The 20,983-nt window shown below is 46.7% G+C and overlaps 1 protein-coding gene across 2 annotated transcripts in view; it reads right to left on the bottom strand.

Annotated features, from left to right (window-relative positions):
- Nucleotides 1-444: 444 nt before the first annotated feature.
- The window catches only part of Dclk3 (doublecortin like kinase 3), a 49,743-nt gene continuing 29,204 nt past the window's right edge, over nt 445-20,983 (bottom strand). For both annotated transcript variants that reach the window (XM_021207760.1, XM_029543747.1), the window contains exons 2-5: nt 20,190-20,983; nt 5,800-5,932; nt 4,811-4,978; nt 445-1,036 (exon numbers count right to left, since the gene is read on the bottom strand). The exon at nt 20,190-20,983 is cut by the window's right edge and continues 1,044 nt beyond it. In XM_021207760.1, coding sequence (XP_021063419.1) covers nt 843-1,036; nt 4,811-4,978; nt 5,800-5,932; nt 20,190-20,983 — 1,289 coding nt within the window. In that variant the 3' untranslated portion in view covers nt 445-842. The remainder of the gene's footprint in view (nt 1,037-4,810; nt 4,979-5,799; nt 5,933-20,189) is intronic.

Genomic DNA, 20,983 nt, shown 5'->3' with positions numbered 1-20,983 from the left:
CAGATCAATGAATTTACCAAATATACTGGTGGTGTGGTCAAGCAGGCAGCTTACAGCAGAGCGGGGATGTCTCTTCTGCAGGCTTTGGGCGCTATCACACCTTAGCTTTGGGTTAGAAGCTAGTGCTCATCTGCGTTAATACGTTCCAACAGTTTTATCTGTTAGGTTGGATATACAGTTTGGTGATACACGGCTATTAAGGGGATGGACGATAACCCAAGGTAATTTTTGACTCTCAATCTTTACATTCCAATTCTCCATAATCATGAAGTTCTAATCAGTCAACCTGCAGATTTATTAAAAAAAAAAAAGAGTTGGTTTTTTTTTTTCATGGAATTTCAGTTCATAGAACCATATGTATTGGTCTCTTTGTCAAAGGTTAAAACACAGCTGTGCTGAACTACTTCCCCAGCTCTCCCCACCATTGAGCAAGGCAGTTCTTTCTCTGTTATTCATTGTGTTTTATTGAGATAAAAAAGCCAGGAATCACCTCATTCACTGTGGGGGGGGGGGGAGCTCGAGCGATGTGAAGCACACTCCTGTAGCCTACCATGGATGTGACTACAAGGAGAAAACAGAATCCGTCATTATTATCAAAAATCCTCATTCGTTGCAACTCTTACCCAAGAGGTATTAAAGACTTCAGATATACAAATCTAAAAATATCATACATTGTTCAACGTTAGGGCGTTGCTTTCAAACACTCTTTAAAGTATGCCAGGTGACTCTTCTCCTTCCCCAGCTCCATGGAGACGGGCCCTGCACAGTCTTGCTTGCAGACTAGACGGCCCTCTCGTCTCTGTCCTCAAGGAGACCAGGCTGGGTAGATGTCCCAGGCAGGATTATGACATCTGCTCTGCAACCTTCTTGTGCTGGCTCTGGAAATGACCCTCACTGTTGGGGGACTCCTCCTTCTGTGGGTTCACTGTGTTGGGATGCCCAACCATCTCAATCCAGGGATGCTGTAGGACCTGTTCGGCCGTGTGCCGCTTCTTAGGGTCTACCTCCAGCAAATTTCTCACCAGATCTTTGGCAGCTGTGGGAGGGGGAGAAATTGGGGAAAGTGTGGTGAATGAAGGTGGCTCTGAAGAGTCCCCCCCTTCCGGAGCGTGAGGTGGGAGCCCACACATCCACATTAGCACTGTGGGGAGGGGGAGGGCTAATAAGCTTTCCTTGTCCAGGGCAACATGACAGAAGACAGAAAATTCCCAGACCTGTTCCAGCCCCTCATGACCACTGTGCATTAGCAATCAGGATAAACTAAAGCAGGATTACTTGAGGCTGAGGCTAGCATTGATGAGCTACAGTTACAGAGTGAGGTCCAGTCTGAAAGAAAGAAAGAAAGAGAGAGAGAGAGAGAGAGAGAGAGAGAGAGAGAGAGAGAGAGAGAAAGGAGGAGGAGGAGGAGGAGGAGGAAGGGAAGGAGGGAGGGAGGGAAGGAAGAAGGAAGGAAGGAAGGAAGGAAGGAAGGAAGGAAGGAAGGAAGGAAGGAAGAGAGAAAGAAAGAAAGAAAGAAAGAAAGAAAGAAAGAAAGAAAGAAAGAAAGAAAGAAAGAAAGAAAAGGAGGGAGAGAGAGAGAAAGGAATGAAGGAAGAAAGAAAGAAAGGAAGGAAGGAAGGAAGGAAGGAAGGAAGGAAGGAAGGAAGAGAGGGAGGAAGAAAGAGAGAGAGGAAGAAAGAAAAAGAAAGGGAAAGAGAGGGAGGGAGAAAGGAAAACAGAAAAGAAAGGAAAGGAAGAAAAAGGAGGGAAGAAAGAAGAAAAGAAGGACAGAGGAGGAAGAGGAGGAGGAGGAGGAAGAAGAGGAGGAGGAGGAGGAAGAGAAAGAGGAAGGAAACGACAATGACAGTGTAGGGGAGAGAAGAGGAAAAGAAGGAAAGGAGAGGAAAGGCGAATGAAAGGCTGCAGGAAAAAGAAAAGGGAGAGGAAAAAGGAGGGAATGATAAAGGGAAGGAAAGGGAAGAGGAAATAGAAAAGAAAGACAAGGAGAAGGAAGAAGAGAAATCTGGCTAGTGGTGCTGAGTAATAAGACCTCACTCTATTGACTCTGAAATAAGTCACAGAATGGATGTGTGTGACTGGGGCTAATGAGCACAGCTGTGCAGGACAGCACTTTGGTTTTTTTATGCCCACTTCTAATATCCGCATACCCAGGCCAAGGAGACAGAGAATGAGCACCAGGTCTCCGTATTTTAAAGTTTTACAACAAACTAACAAACGTTTAAATAAAAGATGTTCCCTTTTTCTAAGCTAATAAATATGCTATTTCAGTACTAACAAAACTGAGAGACATGTAAAGAAACCTAAGCAGTCATTAACATGAAATCAAATGAATTCCACTTCCTGCTCAAGTCCATGGTGATCCTAGAGAGATGGATCAGGCGTTAGAAGGCAGATTTCACCTCCCACCCCACCCCCACCCACCCTTACTCCGCAGGTGCCTGCAGGGAAAGGCCTGGCCCTGCCCCATTGCAGCGTAAGGTTGACAGGCCACATCCAGCTGCTGCAGAGACCCGCAGCAGCTGCTCCCTTCCATCTCTCTCACTAAAAGCCTAGCCCCCTCTCCCCTGCCTGGGAATCAAAGGCAACCTGAAGGTAGTCACACCGCATAGGGAACCCACTTCTTCCCAGGCCCTCTTCTTCCTCCCCCGAAGCCTTTAAATGTAGAGAGCTTCTTTGTCTGGTGGGCCTTGGAGCCTCTTGCTTCAGCCCTCCACTGTGCCATGCTTCAACTTGACTTCATTCTCTCAAACCTACTCACTTCTCTCCCCACTCCCAAACCTAACTGGTAGGCGGGGTAGTGGGTACGTAGACAAAAGAACACCCTCTGCCCTCCGGACCCTCACCCCCACCCTCCTGATTCATGGTACACAGAAAGAAAACACCCAGCTTTTCTCCCTTAATGAAAGGTGCCTCGAATTCAATTATCAGCCATTCCCACACCTGTCAACCCCTCCCATAGGCTCTTCCAACAATGTCTAGAGTCCAGAAACCACAGATTTCTCCTGCCCTGCCTGGTTCAAGCAGGGCAGATTCTGCATCACCCTGTTACAATATGGCTTTTTTAACCTAGTCATCCAGTGGCCATGTCGAAGCACAAATCACTTTAGTCTAGTAACCACTGCAACCAACCGAGCAGAACAATACTTGGGTAGCTAGCTGCTGATGGTGATGGTGGTAGCCACTGATGTCTTCTAGCAGAAGAAGGGAAGAGAAGGAAGCATGGTTGGGGGTCCAGCCATTACTTCCTTCACCCTGCTCCCAACTACAAGTGATCTTGAGAGGAGCTGGAGTGTATAGAGGAAGAAAGCTGACAGAAAGGCTGATTCCGTAATGCACCTTCTACAAGCTCATCACCCATGATGGGGTAGGACTATTCAGTGATGCATCCAGGTTGGGTTCACCCTTGTTCCTTAAAGTTACCCTTCGCCCATACTGTGTAAGTAAATTCAATAAACTCACTGGTCCCCCCAAGTCCCTCTTTTATGGAATTGTTGCTTTGGTCTGTCTATGGGTAGATCTGGAGTAGAAGATGTTTGGTCGTGTCTATTGAAACCAGGCCGCATGGTGCTCCGTATTAATGAAACCAATGGCTTTTTCAGACTGTGTCTTGCTCTGAGAAATTCCAATTTATAAGTACATTTTGACTCCACTTTGAGAATAGAGAGAGACTGTACACCTGGGTGAACACTTCATTGGGACCATCCGCCCAGCACCAGTCATGAGGCACAGGCCTGTAACTTATTTCCAGGAGTAGAAAATGTGCCACTTTGAGATAAATTGGAGTGAACTGAGACTATTGGGTAACACAAGCATATTGAGATGATATCAGGGAAACAAGGCCCAAGGACATAAACACACCAGCCTGAGAAAGGGTGCAACACCCTAACTTGGATCATAGCACCTTAATAGAAAGAGCCCCCACAGCCTGCCATCAGATACCTGGAATGTGCTTCAAGGGCCAACAGGGAGAGTGCTCCCAGCTGTCCCTGGGGTTCAGTTCAGCCCTGTCCGCACTGCTGGCACTGCCTACGAAACTGCTACCTGCCCATCCTATTTGCCTGACTGGACCTGCCATGTATCCATCCAGCAGCTCTAGCCAAGACCCAATCCTGTGTTTCAACCTCTTAGCTAAACTCAACACCACAACTTCACTCTCAAACCCCATGAGTCACAGCAGTCTGACTGGCAATGGCAGCCTTGTAACTGTCCCCTTGGGTCCCTATCTTATCAATACAGATTCCACTCACATTCCTATCTTCCCACTTCTGAAACTTCATGAAATTCTGCTATAACCCCCTTTAATCCTGTGCATCTAGTGTGTGTGTGTGTGTGTGTGTGTGTGTGTGTGTGTGTGTGTTTAACCCCATGATATGTGATATGAGAGTTAATATTAGTAATTAAGATAGGAATAAAAAGAACCTGTGTTAACCTTGGCCCAATTACCAATCTGGCAAATGGCTACCATTAAGATTGCTTTGTAAATTTATTTTTAGTTAATAAGTTCTGCCATAGTGGGAGGAGACAGAGGTGTACGTGTTTAACTATGTTGCTGGCATAGCATGCTCAGGACAATATCTCTTCCAGAAAAAGTTAACATAACACATCCCTTCTAAACCCCAAGAGCAACCCAAACTGGAAGACCACATCTAAACAAAGACCCCCCCCCAAGTCTCTCATCTCTGCATAAGGACAGTTGAGGACCACGCGGGCTTCACCCACGCCCTCCAAATACCTCTCCAGACCACTCTTGAAAGGAGTGGGAAGAGGCCCATAGCCTTCCTACTGATTACAGGGAGCCCCTGAATCTCACCGTCAGAAATGTTGTCCCAGTAAGGAGAGAGGAACTCAAACTGGCCCACTTGGATGATGTTGAAGAGCTCGTCTTGGTCCCTCTCAGGACTTCGGAAAGGGGGAAAGCCACACAAGAGGATGTATAGGATCACACCTGCTGCCCACATGTCCACCTCCAGACCATAACCTGCAAGAACACAGAGACAGGCAGGTCAAAGGTGATAAACTCTCATCTCTTGAACTGTGCAACAACAGCAAAAGCAAAAGGACCTTCCTCCCTTAGGTTGCTTTTGTCTGGTATTTTGTTGCAAAAAATAAATAGATAGATAGATACATAGATAAATAAATAAATGTAACAAATATGGTAACTGATTATAATGTAACTCTTTAGAGATGGGTTATACAAAGTAATTGTCCTAGCTATAATCCCCTAAGGAGGGAGTTCAGTTGAATGTGAGCCTATGAGCAATATCTGTAGAGAACTGCCTTGATTATTAATTGATGTGGGTAAAATAGCCAACCCCCTGTGGGCAGTACCATCATTAGGCTTGAGATGAATAAGAAAACTAGTTAAACATGAGTCCATGAGCAAGCTATCTTTCCTTGGGTTCTGCAGAATTCCTTGGTTGTGAATGAGTTCTCTGGCTGGAGTAGCAGACTGCCTCCAGGTTCCTGCCTTGCATGCCCACCCAGACTTCCATAAGTGACTGACTGTGACCTGGAAGTGCAAGACAAAATAAGCCTTTTCCTTACCTAAGTGGCTTTTGCTCATGGTATGTGCCACAGGAACAGGATGGAACTGGAACAGTGATGTCCAGTTGAGTTTCCTATGTTCATCACCTATGTACCTCCCTACACAGGCACATACACATTTTCAAGAACTTTCTGACTGTGAACACAACAGGCAGATTTAAATGGACATTAGAAGTTCATTACAAAGCCTCGGAGCAGGTTTAGCATTTGACAACTGCAAAGCTTAAGTAGCAAAGAGCGAAGGGTAACACTTACCTTTCTCAGAAAGAATTTCAGGAGCTACGTATGTTGGTGTCCCACACACAGTAAATATAGGTCTCACCACATATTTGGCCAGGCCAAAATCAGCCAACTTCAAGGTGATAGACTTGTCTTCGTTTCGCTGAACCTAGAATGGATCAAAAGGTCCAAAGCATTAAAACTGCGATGGAAATAAAGAAGGAACACTAAGGCAGGTGTGTGTGTGTGCAACCTGGGACACTGAGACCATAGTCTGTCTGTACAACCTAGGGCACTAAGACAGCAGTGTGCATGTGCAACCAGGGACACTGAGACAGTAGTGGGGGGTGTGGGGGGGGGTGTGGGTGTGCAACCAGGGACCCTCATCCTTTGCTCCATGTGGACACACTGAGACAGTAGTGTGTGTATGCAACCAGGGACACTGAGACAGTAGTGTGTGTGTGTATGTGTGTGTGTGTGTGTGTGTGTGCAACCAGGGACCCTCATCCTTTGCTCCATGTGGACACACTGAGACAGTAGTGTGTGTGTGCAACCAGAAAAACTGAGACAGTAGTGTGTGTGTATGTTTGCAACCAGGGATATGAGATAGTTTGTGTGTGTGTGTGTGTGTGTGTGTGTGTGTGTGTGTGTGTGTGTGTGTGCAACCAAGTCAAAGCAGCTGCTCACATTTTCAACCAAAGGAGCAGAGTCAGGTTCACGACACCATCCAGTTCAGCTTCGTGTGTTATCAAATGTGATGTTAAGAATTCATTGATTAAAGCTCAGTTTCTCAGCTGCACTGGGCACATGTGTTTGTCCAAGAGCAACCTGTGAGTTGGGTGCCATGCTGGACAGTGCAGATGGAAACAATTTCCACCAGACAGACACCACTGCATTCTAACAAGGAGTCCTGGAACTTTGAACATAAACTAACTCATATAAGAACAAGCAGTAGTCTAGAGGGACAGTGAGATGGCTCAGTGGGTAAATGACCCATCGGGTGGGAAGAAAGAGAACCTGACTCCCAACCTCCACATAGGATGGCAGCACATGCTCCCACCCCACTACAGATAAACAAATGTATGTTACACTCCACATGAAGCAAAGGATGAGGGTCAAACCCGGTACTGTCTTGCTCCAAGTTCAAAGTGCATGGTATGACCATCCAGTGTAAGCTGATTCCATCTGGGGGAAAAATTAAAATACCTGACACAAATTCAAAGTCCAGCCTTCCTCAATATCAATAAGCACCTATCCAACTAAACCAAAGGTCAACTGTCCATATCACATCACAGGAGCCAGTGGACAAGGTCAGATGATGAACAGCACTGTTCATTCAAGCATGGGGTAAAAACTTAGAGGACGCTTTTGTCAAAGAAAGAGACTCATTGTTGCTGCCATACCTGCAAGAGGAACATCTGGTTGTCTGCAGCTCACACCCTGTGTTTCTGCTGGATCTGAGCACAGATTTCCCATGCTCCTATCAGTACTTAGGGGTGGAGGCAAAGGGGACTGGTGGGTCTCCCTGTGTCTGAGTTATGGTGGCAACTGGCATGCAGGCTGGGGTAGCCATCCTGTCTCTCCTTCTCAGGTAGATGGTTAGATCCTTGTGGTCTTTAAGAATGTGCCCCTCCAGAGCTGGAGAGATGGCTCAGGGGTTAAGAGCACTGACTGCTCTTCCAGAGGACCTAGGTTCAATTCCCAGCTCATGGCCATCTATAATGTGATCTGATGCCTTCTTCTGGTGTGTCTGAAGACAGCTACAGTGTACTCACGTAAAATAAATCTTGAAAGAAAGAAAGAAAGAAAGAAAGAAAGAAAGAAAGAAAGAAAGAAAGAAAGAAAGAAAGAAAGAAAAAGAATTGAAAAGGAAAGGAAAGGAAAGGAAAGGAAAGGAAAGGAAAGGAAAGGAAAGGAAAGGAAAGGAAAGGAAAGGAAAGGAAAGGAAAAAGAATGTGCCCCTCCCTTGTAAAACCTCCAGTTAAATTTGAAACTGAAATAGCAGAATTGTGACTATGGATCAAGAGAATGGCACCTGAGGGTGTCTATGGCTCAGGTAGAGGCACGACTTTCTGACTATAAAATCACTATCTGGCCATCGGCTTCCTGATAAAGAATAAGAACATCCCATGTGACCTCCTAGAATTCAGTCAATCAACTGGGCAGGAAAGCCCTTCAGGGAAAGCTGTCTATTCTAGAGACTTTAGAAATAGGAGAAAGCCTTCCTGAAGTATAGGTACCACAGGTCGGCCCAGTGGTCTGTGGTCACTGTCTAATACCCCCACTTGGGAGCGTGTCTAACTCAGAGTGGTCCTTTGGGGCAGCGTCCTCCTGGAAGCGTTGCACTTCCCTGCCATAAACACAGTCTTCTCCACACTGTTCTCTGTGTGTCGCCGCTAAAGTCTCTCAATGGAGATTTCAAAGCAGAAGCTTGAGGGAGATCCTGATGACATCATAGTGTCACACGTGAGGTTCCGGCCCCCCACCCCCAGAGTTGACGTCTCCACAAGCTGTATCTTAATTGCTGAGTCCCGGTCAAGACTGGTATATGAGCAGAAACAATGACAAAGGAGAAGGCTGGAAAACCCAACAAGGCTGACAGCTAAGAAAGCATGGAATGTGGTGCACACATCCCTGCCTGCCCATCCGGGAGCCACTGGGCTTCTGACCCTTACCTAACTCCTGCTCATTTCCATTCTATAAAGTGCTTTTCTTCCTTAATAAACTCTCTCTGTTTCTACCACTATCCGTGTGTCCCGGATCCATTCCCATGCTCTGAGAACCTGGGAATCGCAGTAAGGGTGTCCTGCAGCTCCCTTCCAAGCCTCTCCACATCACTGGCTCCTAAGTTAACCTGGCCAAGAACAAACTATAGTTTCGGACCCAAAACCCAGTTCTGCTCACTCTGCGCACAGAGGCAGATGCAGCCTGCAAGAGACAATGGAATAATTTAGGCTAGAAAGCCTAGTTGGGAAGGAAAGGAACACAAAACAGTGTTGGCAATTCCATATGGAACTGCCAGATGGGCCGTCTCCATCCATCATATGACTACGGAATTGTTGAGAAAAAAATGTTCCCCGCAAAAATATTTGCAAATATTTCTAGCCAAATGATCAGAATCAAAAGTATCTGGCCAATTCAATACATCAAAATAAAATGGGTACTTCTATCAAAAAATGTAATCGGAAACCCACAATTCCAAAGCCTACCCCACTGGGCCAGTAGAGACCAGATGAAATCTTCCGGGAACTCAGGCTTTTATTTAAAATTGTATTGTGTTTGGTGTCCTGTAGATGTCTTCAAAGCAGCACATCAGCTTTTAAATGACTCTATGAGCCTGTCTAACACATACCATCATGTTCTTGTCTCTTCAGAGTTCAGCTTTTCCCACCTGGACACTGCCCATTGCTGGGAAGGACTGGTGTATTAAAGACTCTGGTTCTACCGTCATGGTTTCTTTAATAGTCTCAGCATTGTCTATTATTATTTCCTTCTGTGTTTATCTATTTATTTTTGTGAGAGGTGATACATCAGGCGTGTGCCTGTGTAGATATAGGTATGTATTATGTAGATACAGGTAGCCATGCAAGGATGAGAACATTGGCTGCCCCACCCCTCCATCTTATTTAATAAGACAGATCTTTCGGCTAGGATGGCTGGCCTTGCTGGTACCCCACCTGTCTCTGTTCTCCAACACATCGATTACAGGTGCACAGTCGTGCCCAGCATGTGTGTGGATGCCAGGGATTTGAACTCAGGTCCTCTTGTTTTCATAGCAAGCACTTTTACCCAGTGACCTGTCTCCTCAGCCCTTCTCGAAGCTGTCGCTGGCTTCACTATGTAAACAGCTTCGTTCCACTTAAGGCTATGCCATGTATGAGTGTTCTGGCACCTTAGTATTTTGCTTCACAACGCTGCCTGTCTTACCTTCAAGTCAGACCTCCTCCCAAACAGGAAACTTGTCTAACATATCTCTCCGCCAGACACCAGTTCATCACAGATCCATTCCTGCTGACCCATAAGTCCATCCCTACCTGCTTTCTCAGCATCCCCTCTGGGATGACAGTGAATAGGGATGCATCCTTTCCAAAGATGGGAAGCAAGGACCATGAGTCGCCCACCTCACCCCAGCCCCGAGCTGGCTTTCCGAATTCTCTAAGTTATGATCCCAGGACTCCTGGCAAGTCCTTTATGGGACTTGGTTTCTGCTGTGGAGATTGAGGACACTCAGGACTCTCATCTGCCCAAGCAGCCAAAGGCCCCATTAAATGTCCACTTCCATGCCTATGTCTCAAGAGGTCTTTCTGGCTTTCCTGGGTTTGGAAGCCATCCTGCCCTGAAACTACTTGCCTGTGAATCAGCTTACCCCCAACCCACATCTCCAAGTTTATCAAACCCCACTGTTCTGGGCCGTGTTCCTGCTAGGCTAATCCAGGCCTCTGCCAGTTTATTAAGTGATGGCTGCACACAGCACGACTGACTGACTGGTCTGTCTGTCTATGCCCCCCTTCCAGTCACACCAGAGTGTCCTGCTTGGAATCCAGGTGGTCTGCATTAGTTATAGAAGCACTGGATAACTCCACATGTGCCCCAAAGCCTCAAGTCCAAAATCTCAAGAAGAAAAAACAAACAAACAAACAAAAACCAAAACATCTTTTTTTTTTTTTTTTTTGAGCTAGGGTATCATGTAGACCAAACCAGGTAGCCCAGTATGACCTTGAACTTCTGATCCTCCCACTTCCAGATCCCAAGTGCCACCATGCCTGGTTAGCGCACTGCTAGGGATCAAACCCAGGGCTTCATGCACCCAGTACTCTATCAACTGAGTTACATCCGTGTCCTTCAAGAGAAATCTTTGTGTTGTCATCAATTGGCCTCCACTCTGCCCTTCCACAGTTTATCAATTGAAGCATGGTTATGCAATCAGATATAAGGTGCACGCCTGTAAGCCTAGCACTCAGGAGGGTAGAGAATTCTAGGCCCTATCTCCAAAACAAACAAGCCTTAATAAATAAAATCTAAAATGTACTTTTCATCTCTAAGCAGAAGGGGGCAGCAGAGTACAGACCAGCAACCAGGCGCCCTTCGACATCAGGCTTGGAGGAGGCCTGTTTATCTCTGCTAAATTCCTGCTTGAATCTTCACGGTCCTTTGGGCCGTTTCCCTCCAAAGCACATTTCCAACTAACAAGGACTGAAGTGATCTTAGAAGCCACATCATATCAAAATGCCAGTGCCACAAACTAATTGACACTGGAACATGAAAGGCACTGTAATCTCCCGACCACACTGTTCACAGTAGCCAGGAAATGGAAACAGCCTAGGTGTCCATCACCCGAAGAAGGGGAAAGAATGTGGTTCATTACACAATGATACTTTATGCAGCCACAGGAAGAGTGGGATCATGACATTTGCAGGAAAAAAAAAAAAAAAAAAAAAAAACAGAACTGGGTATTATTACATTAAGCAAAGTAACCTAGACTCGGAAAAATAAATGTCACATGTTTTCCATTTCTCCACATCCCTTCAGCAACTGTTCAATTTTGTGATCTCCTTCACACACACACACACACACACACACACGTATCTACTACATGCATATTTTCCCCGTCCCTGACCCCCTGAACTCAGTCAAGCTCACACTACAATGATTACACTGGAGTCTTCTTTCTCCATCAAAAAGATGCGTCCCACACTAACTAGCTGCAGGTCAGGACACCAGAGTCCTCTCTCCTTGCCCACCATCCCAACCCATCCACAAGGAGGAGCACCTGCCCCTATTTACTTCAGCTGAATGCCAAAACACAACAGGGAGCCTACCTCAGCCCCAGCCCCAGCCTCCTCCCCTGACCTTACATCACCCCCAACAGACAGGCCTTCCAGAAGATGAATCCGGCTCTTCCAGAAGAAACCGAGCCTAGGGGGAGCTAGAGCTCAGAAACTCGCAGAAGAGACCTACTTAGCTGCTTTCTCCAACTCAAACAATCTAGAGAAATTCAATCTCGGATCCTCAAAGGGCTCCCGAGAACACATTCTCCTGACCATCCCCCCGGGTGGCAACAAGATATCGCCAGTATTCGCTAACTAAACGACCTGGACTAAAGCCCTGTTTCATCTAACTCCGTCTCTCGTGACTCCGTGTTATTACTGAAATCTGTGTTTCTTAATTTCATAAAATCTGACCTGATGAGATGTGCCGCTGTGGTTATTACCAACGTTTAAAATTGTTAATGCCTGAGGCATTAATAAGAAAACAGGGGCGCATGCCTAGCTTCTAGCTAAGGAGAGAGAGTTAGAGCTGGTAGAAGAAATGCCTGTGGATCACGGAGAATTGCTACCACTGAGTTTGTCTTGTATATCGTAGCAGAAGAGAGAGGGGAAAGGGACATGGAGGATTAAGGTCAACAAAACGGTGGAAGACGTTTATGTCAGAGGAAGAATGGGCAGTAGATGTGTGGGTCCTTCTCACCCTAGGCTTTCCTTATCACCCTTGAGAACACTGGGACCAGTGCGCAGTCGCAGCCATCGTCAGTAGTGAGATGGCCAGACAAACCTACTTCACCCTGGAACCAACAAGAAGGGATCTGTCTTCGTCTTCACCCAAGCTGCGACCTGTCCCTACCATGCCACCTCCATTTCTGCTACTCCAAGCACTCAGAGCTGTAGCACCTGGGAACAGTGACAAGACCCAGGAAAGGACATGCTCCACTTGTCAGCGAGAGGAGCAATTGATCATCTCACCTCTCCCAGCTCCTTCCCTGAACAAGACTCAACTCTCCTTCCCCCTCCCACTGGAGGAGATGCTTCTGGAAGGACTCTGCTCGAGCCTACCGTCTCTTCCATCACTGGCCGCTCACTCAGATGTCCTGGCTGAGGATACCTGGCCTGTATATTCCCCATCCTGGGTGAGCTGGTCTAATTACCATCTCTTCTCAGGCTCCTGTGGCTTCCTCCCTCCTTCCCTGGGATTCAGTCAACAGGATCCCATTCCCTCCAGGGGACCACATACAGACAGAAGAAGCAATTAACATGGATATTTCTGCAAGCTGGAAAGTCTCATAATTAAAACTTTCTTTGCAAGATCTCAGGAGTCTAAATAACCCTAAGGGTAGAAGAATTCTAATATCAGGAAATGAGATCAGTGGGACCAGATGAACTTGGCAATACAGGAGGCCTGAAACATTACTCCAGGGCCTAATTATCAGATGTAAATATTTCTGTTGATTAAAACATCATGGGAAGCAGCTATGTTCATTAAGAGCGTTCAGTGAGCACAGAAAATGTCTGTAAAAGCAGTTGCACTTACAGTCCTCTGCTCAGTCAGAAGTTGGTGCTAAAATAAGCATTCCCCAGGCTTAGGAAAGATAGGTCTAATAGAGAGCCAGCAGCCACCTCTTAAAGGAAGGAAGCGTTGATTTGACAGCACATGTAGGTAAGTGAAGAACACTAACTGATGGATGCTGGTCACCATGGCAACAATGGTGCATACTGAATCTTGGAAAAACCAAACACATTTGCAACATAATTATTCTTTATCAACAAGCTGGGATACAGTATCCATCTAAGCCCAGACAACAAAAGTTGTCAAGTCCAGCAGAAGCCTCATCTTTGTCTGAAGAAAACCAAAAGCCTGGCACTGGATAACGTTTAGACTCTAGACATAATATGCCAAACTGACATAGGCTGAAAAAGGACAAATGTGTTTCATGAGTGTGATAGACCCCTGTTTCAACTAGTAATCACCAACAGATCACCCAGGAAGAGCAAAGCATTACCTCATACACAAAAGATGGCCCACACACAGCTTTCTGTTATTTTGAAGCTGTACATGTACACACACACACACACACACACGCACACACACACACACACATATACTTGTGCATGCATAAAATCTGATGTGTTAGAATAGCAGCTTGAGTCTGAACATAACACCCTAGGCCCAAAACAGTTCCATGTGTAAGAGGTTCATTGGGAGAGAGGGGGGCAAGGAAGGTGCAGCAGAAAGAGAAGTGGGGAAGAGAGAGAAAAGGGGGGGCTTTCTTTATGTGTGGGTAGTGATGTAACACTGGTAAAGGTGGGAGGTGAGCCAAGTGGATTCTGGGAATATGGTGGCTGTTGCCTTGGCAACAGGTCTGCAGGTCCCGCCTATGTGATGTCACAGGTTTTGGAGGTCCTGGTGCCAACCAAAGTTTAATCAGAGAGAATAAAACAGACCTTTTTTTTTTTTTCAAAATCAAAAAAACAGTTCTAAATGCCAACTGGACCAATAGCCATGAACAGATCTTGTGTTGAGCTGAAAATACTATAGCTATTTGCCTGCAGAAGACTTGTACACACATACAAGTACACACACAAATAAAAAAAATATATAAATATGGCAGGAAGAGAGACTAGCTGGGAAGAATAGATTGAGCAGTATCAGGAGGGGACGAGATGCTTGTGGGAGATGAATCTGCTCCTAATATGTTGTACACATGTATGTAAATGTGAATGATGAAAACTTTTAAAATGAAAAATTACAGCTAATCTGTAGTTTGCCATCCCCCCTCTACACACACACACACACACACACACACACACACACACACACCACTGCCTCAAAGCACTAAAAGATCTCAGCTGTGATATTTAGTTCTGCAAAGATCTGCATCTGCTTTCAGAGTTATGTGTCCACACCGAACACATCACCTCTATAGTTTCTACTGCCCAGAGCAACCTCCCACGCTCAACCAGCCACAGAGCTCACTCTCCAGTGACACACCGCTGCCTGGTCCATCCCTCACACCGCGAGAACAAACTGGGCCACAGATTCCGGGGTGTTGCCCCGGTCAGAAAATACAAGGTAAGCCAACTGTCCCCAAGTGAAAATAGTCCCTAGGGACCCCTGATCTCACATGTGGAAACTGTGGGCATGGGTAACTGGTGTGTAGGAAACGTGCAGCTCACAGGACCTACCCGGAACTCTCAGAAGACTCTCTCCTGCTTAAAGGGTTCAGGAAAAACAGCAAAGGAAAGAAAGAACAAAGACTCTATTGAGACTCTAGTCATCAAATGGGGAAAAATGCCTCCATTCAGACCCAGAAGAGAGAAACAACAAAAAGACTGAATAATGGGGGCTGTAACTCAGTGTTCAGCGTGCCTGCCTAGCATCCTGGAATCCTGCATTCATTCCCATAAACCAGGTGTGGCACATGCCTGTAACCCCAACACAATCGAGATGGAGGTGAGATGATCAGATGTTCAAGGTCATCCTCAGGCTACACAACAAGCTTGAGACAAGTCTGGGATACGTCAGTGAATATATTAGCCAAAAAAAAATTGACAATAATAATAAAGATTTTTTTAAAAAGCAATAGAGAAGGGACAAGAACACCAGCAAATATAAAAATTCAATTTCCATCCAGAGAGTTATCGGAGGCTAATTCAGACTAGACAGGCAGACAGCCAAATTATTCTTGCAATTCTATTAAAGTTGGCAAAAACAGGAGGACCTGAGTTAATGGACAACGGAAACCTCATTTCACCAGAAAATGGACTTGACTCAGTCTGCCTTCAGCCTGCTCACTCGTGGGGACAGTTCACAGACACAGCTCTGCAGCCTGGAGAATTAAAGGGAGAACACTAAGTTCCTGGCCCCTTTGCCCCGTCTGGAAAAAAAAAAATGTGACTTATTGGCATAACTGTCTCATTCACTATTGCTTCGTCTGAAGCAAAGTAGGCTCTGAGTGGCCCTTCATGACAAATGCCTGTGCACCATGGTCCTTTCAATATGCTGATCTCGATGATATCAGCAACCAATGTAGTGTTTGCTCTTTCCCAGACAGCAGTGAATGATGGCATCCAATGCATGTCTGTTAACTGTCCTCCATGTGGCAAACTGTTCTCGGTTCTGTGGTAGAGTCTGGATAAAATCGTACCTGCTTTCATGGACCTGTCTTTCCCGGGAGAGAAGGAAGAAATGGAAAGGAATGTAGAGCCACCGAAGATGGCTCCGTGGATAAAAAGACCTGTGCGAGTCTGATGGTGTGGGTGCACTCTCTGGACATAACATAAAGACCCAGACATGTGGAGTCCCAGCACTCCTGCGGGAGGAGGGACAGGGACAGGGACAGGGACGTGTTCAGAAGCTCCAGGGCCAGCTGCCTTGTAGGGCACGGAAGTAGTAAAAATAAAGACCCTCCAACACGATGGAAGGAGAGAACCAACTCTGGAAAGATACCCTCTGACTTCCATGGGCACACCATGCCAGGTGCACACCTGCAGTCACACACATGGACAGCACATACACGAATACACAGTGCACACACGTGGTGATGACGGTGATGGTGATAAATATTTTTAATTTGAATACTGGACTGTGTACTGGTCAGGTTTGTTGACTTGACAAACGAAAAACAAAAACAGAAAACAAAAAAAACTAAAGTTATCTAGGAAAAGAATCTCAACTGAGAAAATGTCACCATTTGGGTTGCCTGTGGGCAAATCTATAGGGCGTTTTCTTGATGAATGACTGAAGTACGAGGGCCTAGGCCACTGTGAGAGGAGCCACTTCTGGGCAGGTAGTTCTGAGTTGTATGAAAAAGTAGGCTGGGAAACCCAGGGAGAACAAGCCAGGAAGCAGCGCCCCTCTGTGGTCTGTGGTTCAGTTACAGCCTCCAGGCTTCTGCCTTGAGTTCCCTCCCACCTTGGCCCCTTCAGTGGACTACCACCCAGGATTTGTAAGTCAAATAAGCCCTCTCCTTCCTAGCTTGCTTTTGATCACATTTTATCACAGCTGATGAGACGAGACGGCTCACTTGGGTAAAGGAATGCTTGCCACTAATCCTGACCACCTGAGTTCCTTCTTCAGGACCCATATGGCAGAAAGAGAGAACCGATCCTCCAAGTTGTCCTCCCCTGGAAAGGTGGCAGCTCATAGCTACTTGCCACCCGCATCCCTCAACACACAACACAGAAATAAAGCTGTGATTCATTTTAAAATCATTTTTAATAATTTATTTGCTTATGTGCATGGGTATTTTGCCTGCGTGTTTATCTGTGCACCACGTAGATGCCTGGTGCCCAAGGAGGCCAGGAGAGGACACCGGAACCCCTGGAATTGAAGTTACAGACAGTTGGAAACCACCACATTAGAATCAAATCCAGGTCCTCTGAAAAAAACACCAGTACCCTTAAACACGGAGCCATCTCTCTAGCCCCCAATAATTTTCCTTAAAAATAAGAAATAAGAATATGCCAGGTGGTGATCGGAATGTGTCAGGTGGCAATCACAGCTATGATGAAGAAAATGGGACAGAGACGCCAGATGGTGACAGTATGAGATTTGTTGCTGTGACCAACTCCCGGGAATGTACTTCCAAGACAGGCTGGGTTCCTGACTCACTACAATAGGAGAGAGCACACTCAGCTGGGATCTTTGTCTAACTCGGACCCAAAACTCTCAGCAGGTTGGCGGATTTGGAAGACTGAACTGGGGACAGTTTGAGGATGCTTTGGGTAGGGCAGGTGGGGAGGCAGGAGTAGTCCCGTGGTGGCCCTGTCTCAACAGGGCCTTTAGAAGACCAGGTTGCTCCAGCAATCCCCCTGCCTCTACCTCCCAAGTGCTGGGCTACAGGCACGCAGCACCACATCTGACTGACTGATTGGGGTGTCTTGTTCCCAAGTGCAGGCAGGAGAAGGAGGTCACACTCCCTGACAGCTGTCATGGGGACACGTGACCACACTCACAACTTAAACAACGCATCCTGACATTATTACAAAGAGGCTTTTTTTTTTTTTTCCTTGATCCACCCAAGACACAGTGGCCCTACAGGAAGCAGGCAGGCATCCTGTGACGTTTTTATGTTGAGCAGGAGCGTGCCATAACCAAGCAGGGACTAATGTGCCGGCTTCTGTGTGTCAGGGAGCTGCTGCTTGTTCTCATGTCTATTGTATCCTAGCCATCCAAGGCACTGCTGTTAGTGCTCTATTCTCATTAGATCCGGAAATGAAGGCCAAAGAGATGGCCCGCTGCGTAAAGATGCCGGCCAGAATGACCTAGACACCTTAGCTTCATCCCTAGAAACCAAGTGAAGGTGGAAAGTGAGATCTGATTCCACAAAGCTGTCCTCTGATCTCTATACATGGTGCCATTGCATGCATGTTCCGTGTCCCCCCACACACATGCGCACACACACACACACACACACCCTCATCACCTAAGGATGCATCTGTTTGCTTAATCATGTGCATATGTGAGTGGATTATCTGTGTGTGCCTGTGTGCGTGTGTTCAGATGTGTGAGTATATGGTCTATGTGTGCATGTGTGCGTGTGTTCAGATGCCTGGGGATGTTGGAAAAGGAATGTTCTGGATGTTCTGGAGCTGCAGTGATAGGCAGTTGTGAGACGCCAACCATGGATGCCGGGTGCTCAGTTCAAGTCTTCTAGCAGCAAACACCTTTGATCACTGACCCATCTCCCTTTAAATAAAATAAGTCAGAAAACTACATGCTATGTGGCTATTTGCTTCTAAGCAAAGCCTTCATTCTTTGAGAGGTCAAAGAGAAAGGCTCTTGGGACTCATGGCACTTAGAAAGTCATCAGGCTCATGAGGTTCCTTCCCCCGAGGTTACGTAAAGACAGCAAACTCCTGCTGTCGGAGAAGAGACTCTCAGAAGCTGCCTGCAGGTCGGGCAGACAGACCCAGGGATACAGCTTGGGTAGCTCCCCAACATCCTCGCAGGGATGAACAGTGATGCGGCTGCCTTACGTTATCCACACTCCCCTCCCCTAAATAACTCTAATAAAACCATTGGTTCACGAAGCTAAACCTGGTTGGCATCATTTCTGTATCTGTCATCTGTGCCCTGTCGAGACTGCATTGAATTTTGTTTCTGTCTCTCTAGGAAAAGTCATTTAACACTAAGGTCCAGAAAAGATAAGGCCTTTTCTTTTCAAAAGAAAGAAACCAAGAAAACCAGGAAGCAAATTTGGGGACCTGACTTCCTGTGCTAATCAGTTTTATGTCAACTTGATACAACTAAAGCCATCTGAAAGGAGGAACTTAACCTCCATAAGATCAGGCTGTAGGCAAGCCAAGCCTAGAGGGCATTTGCTTCATTAGTCATTGTGGGCAGTGCCATCCCTGGGCTAGAGGTCTTGGGTTCTATAAGAAAGCAAACTGAAGCCGGGTGTGGTTGCGCACGCCTTTAATCCCAGCTCTCAGGAGGCAGAGGCAGGTGGATTTCTGAGTTCGAGGCCAGCCCGGTCTACAGAGTGAGTTCCAGGACAGCCAGGGCTACACAGAGAAACTCTGTCTCGAAAAAAAAAAAAAAAGAAAAGAAAAAGGCAAGTTGAGCAAGCCAAGAGAAGTAAGCCAGTAAGCAGCACCCCTTGGTGGCCTCTGCATCAGCAACTGCACTGCCTGAGTGCCTGAGTGCCTGTCCTGATTTCTTTCAATGAACAGTGATGTGAAAATGTAAGCCAAATAAACAGTTTTCTCTCCCATTTGCTTTTTATCATGGTGTTTCCTCACAGCAACAGAATCCAAGACACTTCTCCACCAGCCTCCTGTGATACACACACACACACACATCTCTCCAGCTCTGCAAGCTGGGAACTCCTTGCCATAGCATTGTCCTCAAAGAGGACACAGGGAGGGTCAGATGGTTGATGCAAACCCCAAGGGGAAGCCGCCACCACTAGATGTTCAGGGTCTACGCCAGAGGATATGTAAACGTTCAATAAATTAAGTCACATGGTCACCATCAAAGCAAACATTTATCTCCTAGGGAAGAGGAAATGTTTTCTGCTTTATTTTATTTCAAAAGGTTCATATTTCTGTAGCAGTCAAAACAGAGTTATTCAACAATTTAGGAACTACACCCAAATTTTTAAGTACTGAAATAATCACGTTAAAGGAGTGTAAGGGAATATTCTTGAACATAAAGGTTAACACAGTGTGTCTTAGTCAGGGTTTCTATTCCTGCACAAAACATCATGACCAAGGAGCAAGCTGGGGAGGAAAGGGTTTATTCAGCTTACACTTCCACACTGTTGTTCATCTCCAAAGGAAGTCAAGACAGGAACTCACACAGAACAGGAACTTGGAAGCAGGAGCTGATGCAGAGGCCATGGAGGGATGCTGTTTACTGGCTTGCTTCCCCTGGCTTGCTCAGCCTGCTTTCTTAGAGAACCCAGGACTACCAGCCCAGGGATGGCACCACCCACAATGGGCCCTCCCACTCTTGATCACTAATTGAGAAAATGCCTTACAGCTGGATCTCATGGAGGCATTTCAAGGGAGGCTCCTTTCTCTGTGATAACTCCAGCTTGTGTCACGTGGACTCACAAAACCAGCCAGCGCACATTGAGAAACAGTTGATATTCATTATCCTACCTTTTTATAGACAGCCCTCTTGCAACAGCAAAGCTTCAGACTTACCAGGAGGTTTTCCGGCTTCACATCCCGGTGGACAATATTCTTGTCGTGCATGTGGACGAGGGCCTTACACAAGTCTGTGATCATAACTGCAGCCTCGGGCTCTGGAAACTTCACATTTTCAACGATGGCATCGAAAAGGTCCCCTCCCTGCACATACTCCATGATCAGGTAGATCTCCGCCTCCGTCTCGTAGACCTCATGCAGTTTCACTATGTTGGGATGAGAGAGACTCTGGATGATTAAAATCTCACTGTCGACAATGTCCTCCTTGCCCTTCAGCTGGGACTTGTCAATAATCTTCATGGCGTAAGCCTGCTTGGTCTCTCGGTGCCTGCATTCCTTCACGGTGGCAAAGTTGCCATCCCCAATGACCCCACCTATGTCATAGTGCTTCTGCACATCCGCTGAGATGATGCCCTTGGGCCTCAGCTTCCGGCCACTGGGTCGTTCTGGCCTCTTCTCTTCCAGCTTTCTCTTCGACTCCTTCTCTGGCGCCTTCCTCTCTCCTAAGCCGCCTGGCTTCTTCTCCTGCTCTGCTTGCTTCTCCTCCCCTCGTGTTCTGGGGAGCTGTGGAGGTTCGGCCTGCTGCTCTCTCCGGAGCCAGGCAGCATGCTTGCTCCTGCATGTGTGCCTGTCGTCTCTCCTCATGTCTACCGGCCCCTCCTCTACAGCTGGTGGACCCTCCACGAGGTCCTTCTGGGCCTTCGGTGCCCCCTGAGGATGACTGTCCTGACCTTCTGAGCCTCTGACCTCTTTCTTGTCTGAGTTGCTGTTGGGCCTCCTCAGTTCCTGAG

This window comes from Mus pahari, chromosome 10 (genome assembly GCF_900095145.1).
Source record: "Mus pahari chromosome 10, PAHARI_EIJ_v1.1, whole genome shotgun sequence".
NCBI classification, from domain to species: domain Eukaryota; kingdom Metazoa; phylum Chordata; class Mammalia; order Rodentia; family Muridae; genus Mus; species Mus pahari.
Note: the sequence above shows the minus strand (reverse complement) of the source record. Positions and strands in the feature narration are given on the sequence as shown.